Below are 20,584 nucleotides of genomic sequence, written 5' to 3' on the forward strand. Positions count from 1 at the left end.
AAAATGACAAAAATGACAAAAATGACAAAAATGACAAAAATGACAAAAATGACAAAAATGACAAAAATGACAAAAATGACAAAAATGACAAAAATGACAAAAATGACAAAAATGACAAAACTGACAAAAATGACCAAAATGACAAAAATGACCAAAATGACAAAAATTACAAAAATTACAAATATTACAAAAATTACAAAAATTACAAAAATTACAAAAATTACAAAAATTACAAAAATAACAAAAATGACAAAAATGACAAAATTGACAAAAATGCAAAAATGACAAAAATGATAAAATGTTAAAGATGACAAAAATGATAAAATGACAAATTCGAAAAAAATGACAAAAATGACAAAATTGGCAAAAATGACAAAAATGATAAAAATGACAAAAATGACAAAAATGACAAAAATGACAAAAATGACAAAAATGACAAAAATGACAAAAATGACAAAAATGACAAAAATGACAAAAATGACAAAAATGACAAAAATGACAAAAATGACAAAAATGACAAAAATGACAAAAATGACAAAAATGACAAAAATGACAAAAATGACAAAAATGACAAAAATGACAAAAATGACAAAAATGACAAAAATGACAAAAATGACAAAAATGACAAAAATGACAAAAATGACAAAAATGACAAAAATGTCAAAAATGACAAAAATGACAAAAATGACAAAAATGACAAAAATGACAAAAATGACAAAAATGACAAAAATGACAAAAATGACAAAAATGACAAAAATGACAAAAATGACAAAAATGACAAAAATGACAAAAATGACAAAAATGACAAAAATGACAAAAATGACAAAAATGACAAAAATGACAAAAATGACAAAAATGACAAAAATGACAAAAATGACAAAAATGACAAAAATGACAAAAATGACAAAAATGACAAAAATGTCAAAAATGACAAAAATGACAAAAATGACAAAAATGACAAAAAAGACAAAATTGACAAAATTGACAAAAATGAAAAAAATGACAAAAATGACAACAAAAATGACAAACACAACAAAAATGACCAAAAATGACAAAAATGAAAAAAATGACAAGAATGACAAGAAAGACAAAAATGACAAAAATGACAAAAATGACAAAAATGACAAAAATGACAAAAATGACAAAAATGACAAAAATGACAAATGTCTTAATCTATGTTCACTTGACACTTTAATCCATTTGCTCGTAAACACCATTATTTGTGATCGTACCTTAGCATAAGATCAACTCTCTCTCGCAACATAGCGAACACCGCGGAGAGAGTTCACATAATAGTTTAGGTTAGCCATTTTAGAAAGTTAGAATAGAATATAACGTTGAATTAGAAGCACGAAATTTCACTTCGTTCCTAATAAATTAATAAGTTTAAGTCCAACTAAGCGACTTTCTCTAGTGAATCCGAAATCGGGCTGAAAGTAATTGTGGCATATAAGCGATCATCGTACATACTGAGTGATGCTAACTCGTTAATCAACCCGAAACTGTGAAAACAAATTCTCTCCCCCGTGGGTGAATCAGCTGTGTGCTAAGTGGAGACGACTTACCTGGACATTCTTGCTGCTGGTGGATGCCGTCGACGAGAGACGGGAAGAAATACCCCGAAATCCGAACCCCCCCCCATCGGCCGAGCCCGAACATGGGGGGGGGTTCGGATTTCGGGGTATTTCTTCCCGTCTCTCGTCGACGGCATCCACCAGCAGCAAGAATGTCCAGGTAAGTCGTCTCCACTTAGCACACAGCTGATTCACCCACGGGGGAGAGAATTTGTTTTCACAGTTTCGGGTTGATTAACGAGTTAGCATCACTCAGTATGTACGATGATCGCTTATATGCCACAATTACTTTCAGCCCGATTTCGGATTCACTAGAGAAAGTCGCTTAGTTGGACTTAAACTTATTAATTTATTAGGAACGAAGTGAAATTTCGTGCTTCTAATTCAACGTTATATTCTATTCTAACTTTCTAAAATGGCTAACCTAAACTATTATGTGAACTCTCTCCGCGGTGTTCGCTATGTTGCGAGAGAGAGTTGATCTTATGCTAAGGTACGATCACAAATAATGGTGTTTACGAGCAAATGGATTAAAGTGTCAAGTGAACATAGATTAAGACACATATTTAAACAACAAGAACATTATTCATGACCGGTGTAGTACCGATCATTCCGGCCACCTTGAAACTACAGTTTCAACACTCCCTGCTCCCGAGGAATTTCGGCATGCTTCTTCGACTGGATTCAAGGACACAGCTGGTTTGTCGCATATCGAGGAACCTTCTTCGTCTCAGCGTCGGAACTGGTTCAGAATCTGTGGACAACAAAAGAGACCCGGTAGAACGAACGGCGTAGGGTAAGATTATAGGAACGCTAATCACCTTTTAGCGCCCCTTTGGCGCGTTGAGCAACGTTCGGCGTGCTCTACCGATCTTTGGAGACTCTGCTGTCGCTGTAGATGGATTTGATCGTTATAGGAGGTGGACGATGAGATTCTGCTACGATGTACGACAACGGGAGATCTGGAATCGAAAAAGACCCGGTAGACCGAACGATATGGAGAAAGTAATAGGAACGCTAATCACCTGTTAGCGCTCCATTAGCGCGTTGAGCAACGTTCGGCGTGCTCTACCGGTCTTAGAAGATTCTGCGTTGTGGCTTGGTGAATGGCGATGAATACGTAGTGACGATGTAGTGATAGTGTAGGATAGGATCTGCAATCGACAAAGAACCGGTAGATCGAACAAGAAAATGTGACAACTTGGAACGCTAATCACCTATTAGCGCTCGACATGCGCAGTGAGTCACATTCGGCGTGCTCTGCCGGTCTTTGTAGAATAATCTCGATGATGGTGAGGAATAACAAGACGTCTAAGGATCTGGAAGCAACAAAGACCCGGTAGATCGAACGATATGGATGAAATGATAGGAACGCTAATCACCTGTTAGCGCTCCATTAGCGCGTTGAGCACGTTCGGCGTGCTCTACCGGTCTTTGTAGCCTTTTCTGGTCGTCGGTGGTTTTGACAACCATCTCGCTGGGCTGTCTCTAGTTCTAAAACCGGAACGACTCCATCTCGACCTGGATGAAGCTGTGCAAGGCGATCTAGTGGCCGCAAGGGGACAGAACAGGGCCGGTATTTTTGCGACGACGGATCGTAACACCATGCAGGTAAGTCGGACGGCTGTAGGTTTCTGGAGAATTCGCTGACTGCATTGTGCACTCCCGGAATGAGTCTCCAACTGGGCCCGTCTGTACCAATCTGGATAGCAGTTGCACGTTTAGCAGCGACAGTTCTCCAACGATGCGGTGGCGACTTTGAGCGTTGGGGTATCCGGAACGGTGCACAGTACTCCATAACGGTAACAGAGGGCTGCTTGGCCAAAGGGACAACGTAGCAGCAGGATCCACAGGCAGCGCCTTCTCCTTCATCGATGACCTTGGATGCGCTTAGAGGAGTACTGGACAGCAGGCTGTGTTGAGCGACGGGACCGACGAGCAGCGTATCGTTGAGCGCGTACCCTGAATTGGGCTCATAGGATGCGTTGAATACCACGCGTTCATTGGTGGTTTTGCTGGCTTCCTTGAGCACCGGGTGATGTGGCAGATAGCAGTGTGGTTCGTCCTCAACAGGATCGCTGTTGTGCATATTTCTGGGTTGGGTGATACTTTCAGTAGTTTGATGGTGTCCATTTCTGGTGGAGTTTCGTTGTGTGGTCTTCGTGTTTGAATCTCCAAGGGTGGTTTTAGGATTATTGGGCCGGGAATGGCGGGCGATGCATCCTTTTTTGTGGATTTGAGTGGTGGAGGGTTCAGCTTCCATTCTCGGGCTTCCGTTGGTGGTTACCATTGGCCGGAACTCCCCAGGGATCGTTTCTCGGGTTTGATCAACGGTGGAGAGGAAGCACGCTTGCGGTGCGGTGGTGGAGCTTGAATCCACTTTGCCAGAAACTGTCCAGCCGAAGAGGGTGTCCACCAAAAACGGAGAATTATCACCAAGAGAGTGGCGTATGCCTGTGTGGAATTCATGGTAACATTCTCCACCGATGATCATGTCGATTGTTGCTGGAACGTTGAACTGAGGATCCGCCAATGGAACCTTCGGCATTCTCCAGGCAGTTGAATCGATCGGGGATGTGGGAAGGTAAGAAGTAGGCTTCTTCATGACGAGGAAATCGAGTGTGGTGGAGAAGTCGCTGTTCTTGGATACGATCTTGGCAGCTAACTTGTGCTTGATGCGCTTCACTGACTCTCCAATTCCGGCAACTGCGATGTCCACGGGGCTTTGGCGGGTGGCGAGTTCGTTCGCCAGCTTCTTGGTGATGAAGTTGGACATCGCTGCAGAATCTAGCAGAGCTCTAGCAGGAATCTTTCTACCGTATCGGTCGACAACTAACAGCGTAACTGTCTCCAATAGAACCGTTGAATCTGAATGCACGGAAAGATTTACTGTTGGGGGGCTAAGCAATTTACTGGGGCCTGGATTCGCTTGTACGGGATGTGGTTCCTCAGTAGAGAGTTGCTCCAGATGTGATATGTGGTGGTCGTGCAACATGGTGTGGTGTTTTGCTTGACAAATCCTGCACAGAAACTTGGATTTGCAGGATGTTGCCCGGTGGTTTGCGCGAAAGCAATTCCAGCAAAGACTGTGCTGTGTCACAAGCTCTCGCCGTTGGGAGCTTGACAGGTTCGAAAATGCTGGACATTGGTAAAGCGGATGTGTCCTAAAACAACAGTGGCATGACGAAGTACTGGATTGAGTTTCGGACGTAGCTGTGTTCACAACAGATCGGATGGGAACTGGTCTCTTCGGGATTTGACCGGCCACCTTGGAAACGGTGGGCAGTGAGGAACGATGCTGGAGATCGCTGTCCACGGATTTTAACATCCGGACCTGGTGGATGAGGAACTCGATGAGCTCGTCGTATTTCACCTCATCCTTCTGTCGAGTATCTTGCTCCCACGCACGAATCGTCGCCGAATCCAATTTATTCGTCAGGATGAAGATGAGCGGAGTATCCCAATGATCTATCGGTTCACCTAACTTCCCCAGTGCCTTGACGTGTCGCTGGAAATCATCAACCAGTGTGTTGAGGTCTTGTGCGGACTCATGCTGTATCGGTGGAAGGTTGTACAGGCCTCGGAACAGCTCCTTTCTGAGGAATCGCTTGTTGTCGTAGCGCTTTTTCAATGCGTCCCACGTCGACGCATAGTTATCGGCTTGGATATCCACAGACTCGAACGGTTTTCTGGCCTCTCCTTCCAGTGACTGCAACAGATACTGCAGCTTGTTGACGATTGGTATGTCTTCGTTGCAGTGGATCATCGAAATGAAATTGTCGCGAAATGATATCCATCGCGATTCATCCCCGCTAAACTTCGGTAGATCGATTTTTGGCAGCCGATGATGGAAACTGGAAGACATGCTATGAGAAGTCGATGCGTGCATGATCGTCGAACTCAGAAGATGCTCCCTGCTTTCCAGTTTAGACAGCAAAAAACCTTTCGCTCTGCAAAACCGATCCTCGAAATCCGCCCGGAACTCCAGATGCGCCTCGAACCGTTCTTCGCTATCGCCCATTTCGATGTCATTCTGCACGTTCATGAACAACTCGTTGCACTTGTTGAGCGCCTCTAAACGTACCGCAACCTGGCAACAATCTCGTTCGTAGGTGAAATCCGCTACGAACTTCTCCACCACATCTCGTTCGGCACACGCTCGTCGTCTCGTCAGAAGGTCCGCTGCTAACTTTTTCTCCGCCTTGCTAGTCATCACTCAACACCACTCAAATCACACGTAATTGTACCAATAAAGACCGTAAATGCCACCAACGATTGACTTTTCGGATGCGATTTGTAAATAAAAATCTCCAAAATATTCTTATTTTATTCGAGTTGCTATCTTTTTGGACGGTACTGTAGTCAGCAACTTGTATAAACGCCACCCAGCAATGCTACAATCGCCTCAAAATTAACAGGTAAAGCGATTTTGAAATTTTCCAAAAATCCACCAGTGTCGCTATACCTTTGTACGGTACTGTTGTCTGGCCACTTGCCCCAATGCGTATCAGCAATGCTTCACAGTGTCTCAGAGACCACTGGAAGTGAATTCCAATTTTTCCAAAAAACTTTCAATTTTTCAAGTGTCGGTGTATTTTTGAACGACACTGTAGAGTGCACCACCCTCAATGCACTTGCACTTCCGCCTTGAATCGACTTTTGGCCAAAAAATGCAATTTTGTTTAAAAAGTTATTAAATTTTTCCTTGTTGCAAAAGTTTTGCGCTGTACTGTGTTGCAAAATACTTGTACTGTAGTGTAATTCTCAGTTTGTTTTGATTCGACAACAAATCATCAATCAAGTGATGAACTATTCGTGTCGGTTAGTTTAGAGCGCAAAATTTGCGGAATATTCCGTTGGCCAAGTGAAAATAGGCCACAATAGTGTTTCAAAGCGAGAAAATCACAAAGCTGGCCTACCTTGGTGTTGATTTCGTACAAACCACAACTGCTATGGCGCTCGGAAGATGGCGATTGATGATTCCTCTGCTGGTCCAGATGAGCTTCCTGTCCTCGAATCCGGCTTCGAAGGACCAAATGTTCGGGCTCGGCCGATGGGGGGGGGTTCGGATTTCGGGGTATTTCTTCCCGTCTCTCGTCGACGGCATCCACCAGCAGCAAGAATGTCCAGGTAAGTCGTCTCCACTTAGCACACAGCTGATTCACCCACGGGGGAGAGAATTTGTTTTCACAGTTTCGGGTTGATTAACGAGTTAGCATCACTCAGTATGTACGATGATCGCTTATATGCCACAATTACTTTCAGCCCGATTTCGGATTCACTAGAGAAAGTCGCTTAGTTGGACTTAAACTTATTAATTTATTAGGAACGAAGTGAAATTTCGTGCTTCTAATTCAACGTTATATTCTATTCTAACTTTCTAAAATGGCTAACCTAAACTATTATGTGAACTCTCTCCGCGGTGTTCGCTATGTTGCGAGAGAGAGTTGATCTTATGCTAAGGTACGATCACAAATAATGGTGTTTACGAGCAAATGGATTAAAGTGTCAAGTGAACATAGATTAAGACACATATTTAAACAACAAGAACATTATTCATGACCGGTGTAGTACCGATCAAATGACAAAAATGACAAAAATGACAAAAATGACAAAAATGACAAAAATGACAAAAATGACAAAAATGACAAAAATGACAAAAATGACAAAAATGACAAAAATGACAAAAATGACAAAAACGACAAAAATGACAAAAATGACAACAATGTCAAAAATGTCAAAAATGACAAAAATGACAAAAATGACAAAAATGACAAAAATGACAAAAATGACAAAAATGACAAAAATGACAAAAATGACAAAAATGACAAAAATGACAAAAATGACAAAAATGACAAAAATGACAAAAATGACAAAAATGACAAAAATGACAAAAATGACAAAAATGACAAAAATGACAAAAATGACAAAAATGACAAAAATGACAAAAATGACAAAAATGACAACAATGTCAAAAATGTCAAAAATGTCAAAAATGACAAAAATGACAAAAATGACAAAAATGACAAAAATGACAAAAATGACAAAAATGACAAAAATGACAAAAATGACAAAAATGACAAAAATGACAAAAATGACAAAAATGACAAAAATGACAAAAATGACAAAAATGACAAAAATGACAAAAATGACAAAAATGACAAAAATGACAAAAATGACAAAAATGACAAAAATGACAAAAATGACAAAAATGACAAAAATGACAAAAATGACAAAAATGACAAAAATTACAAAAATGACAAAAATTACAAAAATGACAAAAATGACAACAATGTCAAAAATGTCAAAAATGTCAAAAATGACAAAAATGACAAAAATGACAAACACGCAGAAAAATGAAATTTAGTTTCAAAGGAAAGTGCCGCAAAAACAAAGGATTTTTTCCTTTGATTTTGGGACAAATAAAAATTCCTTTGATTCAAATGCATTTTCTTTTGTTTCAAAGAAATGCTTTTCTTTGAATCAAAACTTTTTCTTTGTTTCAAAAAACAAAATGCTTTTGATTCAAAAACCTTTTCGTTTGATTTTATATAATATTCCTTTAATTCAACGGTATTTGGATTTCAATTTTAAAGCATTTGTTCTTCAATTTTATGTTTTATTCCTAAAAATTCTAGTACTACATATTAATTATCGTCCTATTGGAAATAAAAAGAAATCAATTATGGTTTGAAACATTTTATTTCTCTGTAAGTAGATGTTCTATCTTTTACCACTTCACATCATCGGTTTTCCCTTATATTGAATTTTTAAACCGCGGTTCATCTGTAAATAAAGAGTAGAACAAAATATACACATGAATTTTTTACATAGCGCACATAGTACAAATTTATTACAATTACGACATTAAGCAAAATAATTCTAACAATGAAGAAAATATTTTTTTTTACATACTGAACTTGTACTTACTGAACGATATTTGTTGGTAGCCAGTTGCCAAAAGGAATTGGAACAGTCAGTACAGTTACCTCTTCAAATTGGTTGGATGAATGGTTGCCTTAAAAAATTTTGACATGTTGACAGTTTATTTAAAATTGAATTGATTTTAAAAGACCTACCTTGGAGTCCACTATCGTTTGCCCTCTCATAGCTGTCTGAATTTTCCGACGCCGGATCTCTTGAATCCGATGCTGTCTGGGGTTGCACGGCAGGAAGATTCCGCTGGTATAAATAAGTCTGACTGGTTATCGAAAAAGCTTTTCTCCGACCCGTTCACCAAACAGAAGCTAATGAAGATGTGTCAACTATTTGACGAAAAAATACTTTGATTAAAAAAAAACATTCATCTAAATCAATGAATTTTTACATTGATTCTGCGTCAAAAAATAAATTCTTTGAATTTAAATTCAATACTTTGATTTAAAAACTTGGAACATTTGTTTAAAGGAAAAATAGTTCGGTTCAATATAAAATTTACTTAAATCAAGGAAATAGGATTTTGTTTCAATGTACACAAGGTTTTTGAATCAAAGTTGTATTTTTTTTATATCAATGGTACTACTTTTCGCTGCGTGAAAATGACAAAAATGACAAAAATGACAAAAATGACAAAAATGACAAAAATGACAAAAATGACAAAAATGACAAAAATGACAAAAATGACAAAAATGACAAAAATGACAAAAATGACAAAAATGACAAAAATGACAAAAATGACAAAAATGACAAAAATGACAAAAATGACAAAAATGACAAAAATGACAAAAATGACAAAAATGACAAAAATGACAAAAATGACAAAAATGACAAAAATGACAAAAATGACAAAAATGACAAAAATGACAAAAATGACAAAAATGACAAAAATTACAAAAATGACAAAAATTACAAAAATGACAAAAATGACAACAATGTCAAAAATGTCAAAAATGTCAAAAATGACAAAAATGACAAAAATGACAAAAATGACAAAAATGACAAAAATGACAAAAATGACAAAAATGACAAAAATGACAAAAATGACAAAAATGACAAAAATGACAAAAATGACAAAAATGACAAAAATGACAAAAATGACAAAAATGACAAAAATGACAAAAATGACAAAAATGACAAAAATGACAAAAATGACAAAAATGACAAAAATGACAAAAATGACAAAAATGACAAAAATGACAAAAATGACAAAAATGACAAAAATGACAAAAATGACAAAACTGACAAAAATGACCAAAATGACAAAAATGACAAAAATGACCAAAATGACAAAAATTACAAAAATTACAAATATTACAAAAATTACAAAAATTACAAAAATTACAAAAATTACAAAAATTACAAAAATTACAAAAATAACAAAAATGACAAAAATGACAAAATTGACAAAAATGCAAAAATGACAAAAATGATAAAATGTTAAAGATGACAAAAATGATAAAATGACAAATTCGAAAAAAATGACAAAAATGACAAAATTGGCAAAAATGACAAAAATGATAAAAATGACAAAAATGACAAAAATGACAAAAATGACAAAAATGACAAAAATGACAAAAATGACAAAAATGACAAAAATGACAAAAATGACAAAAATGACAAAAATGACAAAAATGACAAAAATGACAAAAATGACAAAAATGACAAAAATGACAAAAATGACAAAAATGACAAAAATGACAAAAATGACAAAAATGACAAAAATGACAAAAATGACAAAAATGACAAAAATGACAAAAACGACAAAAATGACAAAAATGACAACAATGTCAAAAATGTCAAAAATGACAAAAATGACAAAAATGACAAAAATGACAAAAATGACAAAAATGACAAAAATGACAAAAATGACAAAAATGACAAAAATGACAAAAATGACAAAAATGACAAAAATGACAAAAATGACAAAAATGACAAAAATGACAAAAATGACAAAAATGACAAAAATGACAAAAATGACAAAAATGACAAAAATGACAAAAATGACAAAAATGACAAAAATGACAAAAATGACAAAAATGACAAAAATGACAAAAATGACAAAAATGACAAAAATGACAAAAATGACAAAAATGACAAAAATGACAAAAATGACAAAAATGACAAAAATGACAAAAATGACAAAAATGACAAAAATGACAAAAATGACAAAAATGACAAAAATGACAAAAATGACAAAAATGACAAAAATGACAAAAATGACAAAAATGACAAAAATGACAAAAATGACAAAAATGACAAAAATGACCAAAATGACAAAAATGACCAAAATGACAAAAATTACAAAAATTACAAATATTACAAAAATTACAAAAATTACAAAAATTACAAAAATTACAAAAATTACAAAAATTACAAAAATTACAAAAATAACAAAAATGACAAAAATGACAAAATTGACAAAAATGCAAAAATGACAAAAATGATAAAATGTTAAAGATGACAAAAATGATAAAATGACAAATTCGAAAAAAATGACAAAAATGACAAAATTGGCAAAAATGACAAAAATGATAAAAATGACAAAAATGACAAAAATGACAAAAATGACAAAAATGACAAAAATGACAAAAATGACAAAAATGACAAAAATGACAAAAATGACAAAAATGACAAAAATGACAAAAATGACAAAAATGACAAAAATGACAAAAATGACAAAAATCACAAAAATGACAAAAATGACAAAAATGACAAAAATGACAAAAATGACAAAAATGACAAAAATGACAAAAATGACAAAAATGACAAAAATGACAAAAATGACAAAAATGACAAAAATGACAAAAATGACAAAAATGACAAAAATGACAAAAATGACAAAAATGACAAAAATGACAAAAATGACAAAAATGACAAAAATGACAAAAATGACAAAAATGACAAAAATGACAAAAATGACAAAAATGACAAAAATGACAAAAATGACAAAAATGTCAAAAATGACAAAAATGACAAAAATGACAAAAATGACAAAAATGACAAAAATGACAAAAATGACAAAAATGACAAAAATGACAAAAATGACAAAAATGACAAAAATGACAAAAATGACAAAAATGACAAAAATGACAAAAATGACAAAAATGACAAAAATGACAAAAATGACAAAAATGACAAAAATGACAAAAATGTCAAAAATGACAAAAATGACAAAAATGACAAAAATGACAAAAAAGACAAAATTGACAAAATTGACAAAAATGAAAAAAATGACAAAAATGACAACAAAAATGACAAACACAACAAAAATGACCAAAAATGACAAAAATGAAAAAAATGACAAGAATGACAAGAAAGACAAAAATGACAAAAATGACAAAAATGACAAAAATGACAAAAATGACAAAAATGACAAAAATGACAAAAATGACAAAAATGACAAAAATGACAAAAATGACAAAAATGACAAAAATGACAAAAATGACAAAAATGACAAAAATGACAAAAATGACAAAAATGACAAAAATGACAAAAATGACAAAAATGACAAAAATGACAAAAATGACAAAAATGACAAAAATGACAAAAATGACAAAAACGACAAAAATGACAAAAATGACAACAATGTCAAAAATGTCAAAAATGACAAAAATGACAAAAATGACAAAAATGACAAAAATGACAAAAATGACAAAAATGACAAAAATGACAAAAATGACAAAAATGACAAAAATGACAAAAATGACAAAAATGACAAAAATGACAAAAATGACAAAAATGACAAAAATGACAAAAATGACAAAAATGACAAAAATGACAAAAATGACAAAAATGACAAAAATGACAAAAATGACAAAAATGACAAAAATGACAAAAATGACAAAAATGACAAAAATGACAAAAATGACAAAAATGACAAAAATGACAACAATGTCAAAAATGTCAAAAATGTCAAAAATGACAAAAATGACAAAAATGACAAAAATGACAAAAATGACAAAAATGACAAAAATGACAAAAATGACAAAAATGACAAAAATGACAAAAATGACAAAAATGACAAAAATGACAAAAATGACAAAAATGACAAAAATGACAAAAATGACAAAAATGACAAAAATGACAAAAATGACAAAAATGACAAAAATGACAAAAATGACAAAAATGACAAAAATGACAAAAATGACAAAAATGACAAAAATGACAAAAATGACAAAAATGACAAAAATGACAAAAATGACAAAAATGACAAAAATTACAAAAATGACAAAAATTACAAAAATGACAAAAATGACAACAATGTCAAAAATGTCAAAAATGTCAAAAATGACAAAAATGACAAAAATGACAAAAATGACAAAAATGACAAAAATGACAAAAATGACAAAAATGACAAAAATGACAAAAATGACAAAAATGACAAAAATGACAAAAATGACAAAAATGACAAAAATGACAAAAATGACAAAAATGACAAAAATGACAAAAATGACAAAAATGACAAAAATGACAAAAATGACAAAAATGACAAAAATGACAAAAATGACAAAAATGACAAAAATGACAAAAATGACAAAAATGACAAAAATGACAAAAATGACAAAAATTACAAAAATGACAAAAATTACAAAAATGACAAAAATGACAACAATGTCAAAAATGTCAAAAATGTCAAAAATGACAAAAATGACAAAAATGACAAAAATGACAAAAATGACAAAAATGACAAAAATGACAAAAATGACAAAAATGACAAAAATGACAAAAATGACAAAAATGACAAAAATGACAAAAATGACAAAAATGACAAAAATGACAAAAATGACAAAAATGACAAAAATGACAAAAATGACAAAAATGACAAAAATGACAAAAATGACAAAAATGACAAAAATGACAAAAATGACCAAAATGACAAAAATGACCAAAATGACAAAAATTACAAAAATTACAAATATTACAAAAATTACAAAAATTACAAAAATTACAAAAATTACAAAAATTACAAAAATAACAAAAATGACAAAAATGACAAAATTGACAAAAATGCAAAAATGACAAAAATGATAAAATGTTAAAGATGACAAAAATGATAAAATGACAAATTCGAAAAAAATGACAAAAATGACAAAATTGGCAAAAATGACAAAAATGATAAAAATGACAAAAATGACAAAAATGACAAAAATGACAAAAATGACAAAAATGACAAAAATGACAAAAATGACAAAAATGACAAAAATGACAAAAATGACAAAAATGACAAAAATGACAAAAATGACAAAAATGACAAAAATGACAAAAATGACAAAAATGACAAAAATGACAAAAATGACAAAAATGACAAAAATGACAAAAATGACAAAAATGACAAAAATGACAAAAATGACAAAAATGACAAAAATGACAAAAATGACAAAAATGTCAAAAATGACAAAAATGACAAAAATGACAAAAATGACAAAAATGACAAAAATGACAAAAATGACAAAAATGACAAAAATGACAAAAATGACAAAAATGACAAAAATGACAAAAATGACAAAAATGACAAAAATGACAAAAATGACAAAAATGACAAAAATGACAAAAATGACAAAAATGACAAAAATGACAAAAATGTCAAAAATGACAAAAATGACAAAAATGACAAAAATGACAAAAAAGACAAAATTGACAAAATTGACAAAAATGAAAAAAATGACAAAAATGACAACAAAAATGACAAACACAACAAAAATGACCAAAAATGACAAAAATGAAAAAAATGACAAGAATGACAAGAAAGACAAAAATGACAAAAATGACAAAAATGACAAAAATGACAAAAATGACAAAAATGACAAAAATGACAAAAATGACAAAAATGACAAAAATGACAAAAATGACAAAAATGACAAAAATGACAAAAATGACAAAAATGACAAAAATGACAAAAATGACAAAAATGACAAAAATGACAAAAATGACAAAAATGACAAAAACGACAAAAATGACAAAAATGACAACAATGTCAAAAATGTCAAAAATGACAAAAATGACAAAAATGACAAAAATGACAAAAATGACAAAAATGACAAAAATGACAAAAATGACAAAAATGACAAAAATGACAAAAATGACAAAAATGACAAAAATGACAAAAATGACAAAAATGACAAAAATGACAAAAATGACAAAAATGACAAAAATGACAAAAATGACAAAAATGACAAAAATGACAAAAATGACAAAAATGACAAAAATGACAAAAATGACAAAAATGACAAAAATGACAAAAATGACAAAAATGACAAAAATGACAAAAATGACAAAAATGACAAAAATGACAAAAATGACAAAAATGACAAAAATGACAAAAATGACAAAAATGACAAAAATGACAAAAATGACAAAAATGACAAAAATGACAAAAATGACAAAAATGACAAAAATGACAAAAATGACAAAAATGACAAAAATGACAAAAATGACAAAAATGACAAAAATGACAAAAATGACTAAAATGACAAAAATGACAAAAATGACAAAAATGACAAAAATGACAAAAATGACAAAAATTACAAAAATGACAAAAATGACAAATATGACAAAAATAACAAATATGACAAAAATGACAAAAATGACAAAAATGACAAAAATGACAAAAATGACAAAAATGACAAAAATGACAAAAATGACAAAAATGACAAAAATGACAAAAATGACAAAATGACAAAAATTAGAAAAATGACAAAAATGAGAAAAATGAGAAAAATGATAGGAATGACAAAAATGACTAATTACAAAAATTAGCAAAAGTAAGCAAAAATGACTAAAATGGAAAGGACAAAATAACAAAAATAATATAAATGACATAAATGACAAAAATTATAAAAATGACGAGAATGATAAAAATGACAAAAATGATATATTGAGAAAATGACAATAATAAATAAAAATAAACAAATTTGAAGAATATTACCCAATTATGACGAAACTGGAAAAGAAGGTTAATTATAATTTGTCCTTTTGGAAAATTTGTTGAAAGATTGCGTGATCGTTGCTTTGCACTATCGAAGTCGGTCGAAGCACATTGCAAACAGGCCAAATCTTCAGTGCAGCTCTTTTCTGATTGAGTCAATGCAATAGATACCTACGAGGGTACATTTGAAGGAGGTTCAAATATACAACCAATATCATGATGCAGGAGGTCGTCAATCTGTGCCAACGACCTGCGAGAAATATTTTTTTAGTCTTCTCTTATCACCCGCCTTTTGAGGCAATAGAGCAAGTGTAATGTTTAGTTTATCTTAGATGGAAAGCTTGCCTTAAAAAAATGGTTAATTTACGATCTGATATTCAATCGGCAGCAACTAATAAATGACTACACAAGTGTTAAAGAGAAAAACAAAACTGCAAGCTGATTAAAAAAATGTTGAAGGGTTCCAAAATTTGAATTTATGCAGGTTATGTCAATTCATTGTTTCGTTGAAATTTAGAATATAGGAGCAACTAACATTTCATTGATATCAGCAAACCCTCTCACGATGTAATTTTTTTTATAATTTAAAACCTTAAGACCTATGAAGCATTAATCAAGATCGTTTTACCATGAAGCCCTCTAATTTTACATCGTCACAGTTCACGACTCGTGAGTAAACAATTTAAACAAAAAAAATCGGCAAACCACAATGTTTTAAGGCACTTTTCGTGACTTTAGAAAAAAAAAACTGTTTTTGTCACGTCAAAACCAAATGTCTGGGCCGTTTTGAATATAAAAAGTAGACAGGCTTCAAAATCAGAAGATCTAAAAATATAGTTGCACAAAAAATATATATAAAATTTCTAAAACGAGGACTCTCAATTGGCTAGGCTAGTCTTATCAACTAGCCAAAATCTGGTTCAGCGTTACCAAGTGCTGGCTGGCGGTTCCTTTTTTCCTTATATAACATCAAACTTTTTACACCTAAGTCAATATCAATCAACCAGCAATTCGAATGGAACACAGAGGTACACAAACAGTTTTGTCCTTCAATGGATATACAACGTGTAGAATGTGTCGATAGATATTCGAAACAGGTTTGGTTTTTAAGAAAATTTGCAAAACGAAAAAAAAAACATTTGTACCAATTGTACCAGTCGTCGTTTTGTATAATGCCTTGTCAAAGATCTGTTCCGACAAGACGAAATCGCCTGTTCAGTATTCAGTTTTATCGATGAAAAAAATAAACCCTCCAAAAAAATTCTTAGATCGTAGAAGAAGTGATTGTTCCGAGACTTAAGTTGAGTACATCGCAGATGAGTTTGGTTTTTTTCCTCACTCACCCCAAACACCTTGTCCAAAATTTACTGGGAGTTTGCCGGAATGTCGCTCAAGTGGACAACAAACAACAAACTATCGTCCCGCGAATTCCATCATCATCATCATTGATTGTTGGAAGCGAGCTGAATAGAAAACGTGCTAGACGATTACAGGAGGTGATTTTTTCTGGGGTGCTGATTATGACGATTTATGAATTCTGTCTTCTGAATGTTGAAAATTGAAAGAACTGATGGGTTCTCGAGATGGTGAGAATTTGGTCTCAAATCATATTCAAGCTATTCAGGCTTTTAACCGTTAGATTTTTTTTAACTTCTTGAACGTCTTTTGAAGGAAACAGGTGAGGAGTTTTAAACTTGAGTTTTTTTAAGTGTTAGTCGAAACCCATGTCGAACTTCGAGATGGAATGTATTTTCTGATTAACACAGCAAAGTCAGACACCCTTCCTTCGGGCTTTTGCTTTTCCTTCCTTTTTTTCAATTTTTATGCGATAATACAAAAGATAAATAATTCACAGCTCGTTGTTTACCATCAATTGTTCGGTTAAGTTGTCCATTATATTGACGGAGTATTTTTTCCTTCCGAAGCGGTTGACACTATCAGTCAAACAAACTAGTTGGCTCAGATTTCGAGTTTCATTTTCACTCATCGAACATTCTCCGCTCTTTGCACTGAGTGTACACAAAAGAGCAGGAGCCGAATGAGATAAAATACTTGTGTTTTCTTCGCACTCTTTGTGGCTGAAGGCTTAGGGAATGCCGATCAGAAGGTTTCTGGAGGATGAATAACTCGAGAGAGTTAAAATCCTAGAAAAAGAAAAAAAAAAGATCAGAAGGTTTTGAGTGACACAAAACTTTAGAGAAGGGACCAGGGTTTGCCAATGTGCCTGATTTCTCAGAATTTGCCTGATTTTTGGAAGTCCCACCTGATAACCTGATAAGCCTCCGTTTTCCCCTGATTTTAGGAAATAGGCCTGAATTTCCCTGATTTTTGTGAATATAATGGAAAATGAGAAGTATGGAACCGCATTAAAGACATTAGTGGAGGTCAAAATGTGGATTGATGACCAAAAATAAAAAAGATCCTCACTTCGCCGAAATTCCCTTTAAATCATGATTTTTATTTTTCATGTCCCTGAATTTTGAAAAAAAAATTTTTGGCAACCCTGGAAGGAACTTCGAGAGTTGCCGTAGGGCAGTCGTTTGAGACAGCTTGTTTTCACCTTTTCGTAAACAACTTTTCCTCATTCAATTTAACATCTTAAACAATTTATATTAATTTATTTTTATAATTTCTTTCTAACAAACAAAGTTTCATCATATAACTTAACCTTCACGAGGTTACTAAACTTCTAAACAAAAAATAATTAATTTTATGATCCTTTTTCGGTGTTTCATGCTACTAAACCACATCCAACTTAAAGTAAATAAACAACCGATACACTCACTGTACCGTTCTGAACATCGTCATGGCAACAAAACCAGCTCACTGAACTTTGGGCACCATATCAAACTATTAACGGCAATTAGAAAGATTGCAATTTCAACAACCATTTGGAATGCATGACATAATACACAATCTTGTTCCGATAAGACTCCAAACAAACAGTATGTGTGTAGTAGTGGAGGGCTGAAATAAACATCATCTGGTCGTATAGAAGTCGCTATTGATAAACGAAAACACTTTTTCGACACTTTCGACCTTATGAAAACATACCGATACATGATACACATTGAAATAAAAAATGTTCAATCTTGTTTGCACATTGGGTGTTAGAGCCAATCATCACCACTATCACACCGCGCGCCGCCAACCCATTGATTCCGGGCGCGCTGAATCCAAGTACATAATAATCATCAACGTCAACAGCGCCGTCGCAGTCAGCTTTTATCATCGTCAGTGGCAGTAGCGTCGCTTCGCGAACCCACTTGTCTGGAATCGTGTTTTGATTCCGGTGCTGCAGTTCATTCAAACCCATCATATTTAGAGGAGTCCCTCTTAGATTGTTTGTTAGTCTTGGTCATTCGACAACTCTCTGGCCGGCCACTCGAGAGTCCAATCGACTGTTGATGATGATGTCATTATTGTATGTCATCTACCTTAGAACGAGCTTGATGCCTCACTCACTAGCTGATGTTGCGCTACAGAAGATCTTGGGGTATTTTGTACTTGAAAAAACATTTTATCCAAATTTTTCTTTTTTTTATACTTAAGAGTTTTAAATGTTTAAACATAAAAGTATTTGTCTTCAAATTCTTTTTTTAGGATACAACTTTTTAATTATTTTTTTTTTTCAAATTTTGAGGTAATTCAATGGACGTCTCATAAGTATATCTGGCACGAGTCACCACGATAGAACATTTAGATTTTTTTAAAGAGCTATTTTGTTAAAGACCACCGTTTAAGTCATTGGATTCTAGACAATTGATTTCTTTTTTTTTTTTTATATAAATTTAAGTTTTTGAATTTTGAAGTTTTTTTTCTATCAAATTTTTTCTCCAAAAACTTTGGATTTTTCTTATTTACTTTACAAAATTACATTTAGGGTCAAATCGGAGAGAGTCGATGCATTTTCATGGTCACTTGGTATGGAATGACCCATTTGTATTTTTCGGTCTTCTCATATACGTTTAAAAAATGATTGGCAGATTAGATCACTAATTTAACGTTGAGATTTGCTCAAGCATCAATAACAGAATATCAAACCGAAACGCATGTCCTCGTTGACAATCCGATTTTACATTTTATTTCAAAGCTCGGAAACCTCCAGCGCTTTGAGAAACGTCACCACAGGCTACTATCGACTTAATTTTCTCGCAACTAGCAGCAAGTTACTCTTCAATATGAGCTGGACTAGAAATTTTTTGTTTCCAACTGAGGATATCTAAAATTTGTACAGCACTTTCGATTGATTTCAGAACCATTTTGAGGAGCTGCGATTAATGCCCAGGAAACCAAAAGTCACATAACTGGCTTATTTAGACCATATGTGGCCAAACCCACTGTTTTTTAGGCCCGCGAAGCTTTTTCCAGAAAGACCACATTCCAATCTTAGTGCTAATTATGAATTGAAATTTTTTATGGTTTTCGTACCATTTTGAAATAATATTATCATAATTTGTATTGAAACAAAAGTCGGATAAAAAACCTATATTTTTTTTCATTTTCCCTTTTACACATGAACAGTCCTTTCGAGTAACTGATGTATATTGCGATGAATATCCCTTATTTAATTACCTCATACCATTATTATAAAAGCGATGAGAGCTCCTAAATGGGTGCATGGTACTAATATGAATTTTGATTGGTTTTTAAAGGCTTCATGGGGAGAATAATACAGTATTGAAAAAAAAACTTCTAAAATTTAGCACGAAGTTATAGCGAATACGAAAACACATTTATCTACAAATCAAGCATTTTATATGTCAAAGATTAGTAGTTTAAGCATTTAAGAGTGAAGAATTTACTTCACATGTCAGCTTCCATTGAAACCAACGAAATTTTAACTTTGAATCTCACGGGAAAATTTGACAATGAAAATATGAAATGACAATTTGCGCAGGGTGTCTTCAGATTTCCACCCAATTTTAAAATTTGCACTTTTTTTAGACAGTAATATTTAACAGTTTTTCAGCTTATTTATGAAAAAACTTATGTCATATTCTTCTTCGAATTTTATAAATCTGTTTGGATAGTGTTAAATTTTGAAAAACAAAATCTTTTGATATTTCTATAGTCGCGGTTTTTTTTTTGAAAATCTGAAATGGGCATTCGTGGAGCAATACGCACATGTAAGAAGTGAGTTTAC

General features: G+C 32.9%; 2 protein-coding genes across 2 annotated transcripts in view; one reads left to right on the forward strand and one right to left on the reverse strand.

The window, feature by feature from the left end:
* The window catches only part of LOC129751307 (myocyte-specific enhancer factor 2), a 225,004-nt gene that overhangs the window by 14,706 nt on the left and 189,714 nt on the right, over positions 1-20,584 (forward strand). The gene's annotated exons all lie outside the window — the stretch shown is intronic.
* Positions 2,439-5,787, reverse strand: LOC129752011 (uncharacterized). Its single transcript, XM_055747802.1, has 2 exons — positions 3,003-5,787; positions 2,439-2,536 (listed from the first exon to the last, which is right to left on the reverse strand). The coding sequence occupies exons 1-2, from the start codon at positions 5,785-5,787 to the stop codon at positions 2,439-2,441; spliced, it is 2,883 nt and encodes a 960-aa protein (XP_055603777.1).

This window comes from Uranotaenia lowii, chromosome 3 (genome assembly GCF_029784155.1).
Source record: "Uranotaenia lowii strain MFRU-FL chromosome 3, ASM2978415v1, whole genome shotgun sequence".
Taxonomy (NCBI): Eukaryota; Metazoa; Arthropoda; class Insecta; order Diptera; family Culicidae; genus Uranotaenia; species Uranotaenia lowii.

Coding starts and splice junctions, on each gene's coding strand:
- LOC129752011 (XM_055747802.1), bottom strand. CDS start 5,787: ATGACTAGCAAGGCGGAGAAAAAGTTAGCAGCGGACCTTCTGACGAGA. Junction 2,537..3,002: donor AGAAAAGGCTACAAAGACCG/GTAGAGCACGCC, acceptor TTTCGATTCCAG/ATCTCCCGTTGTCGTACATC.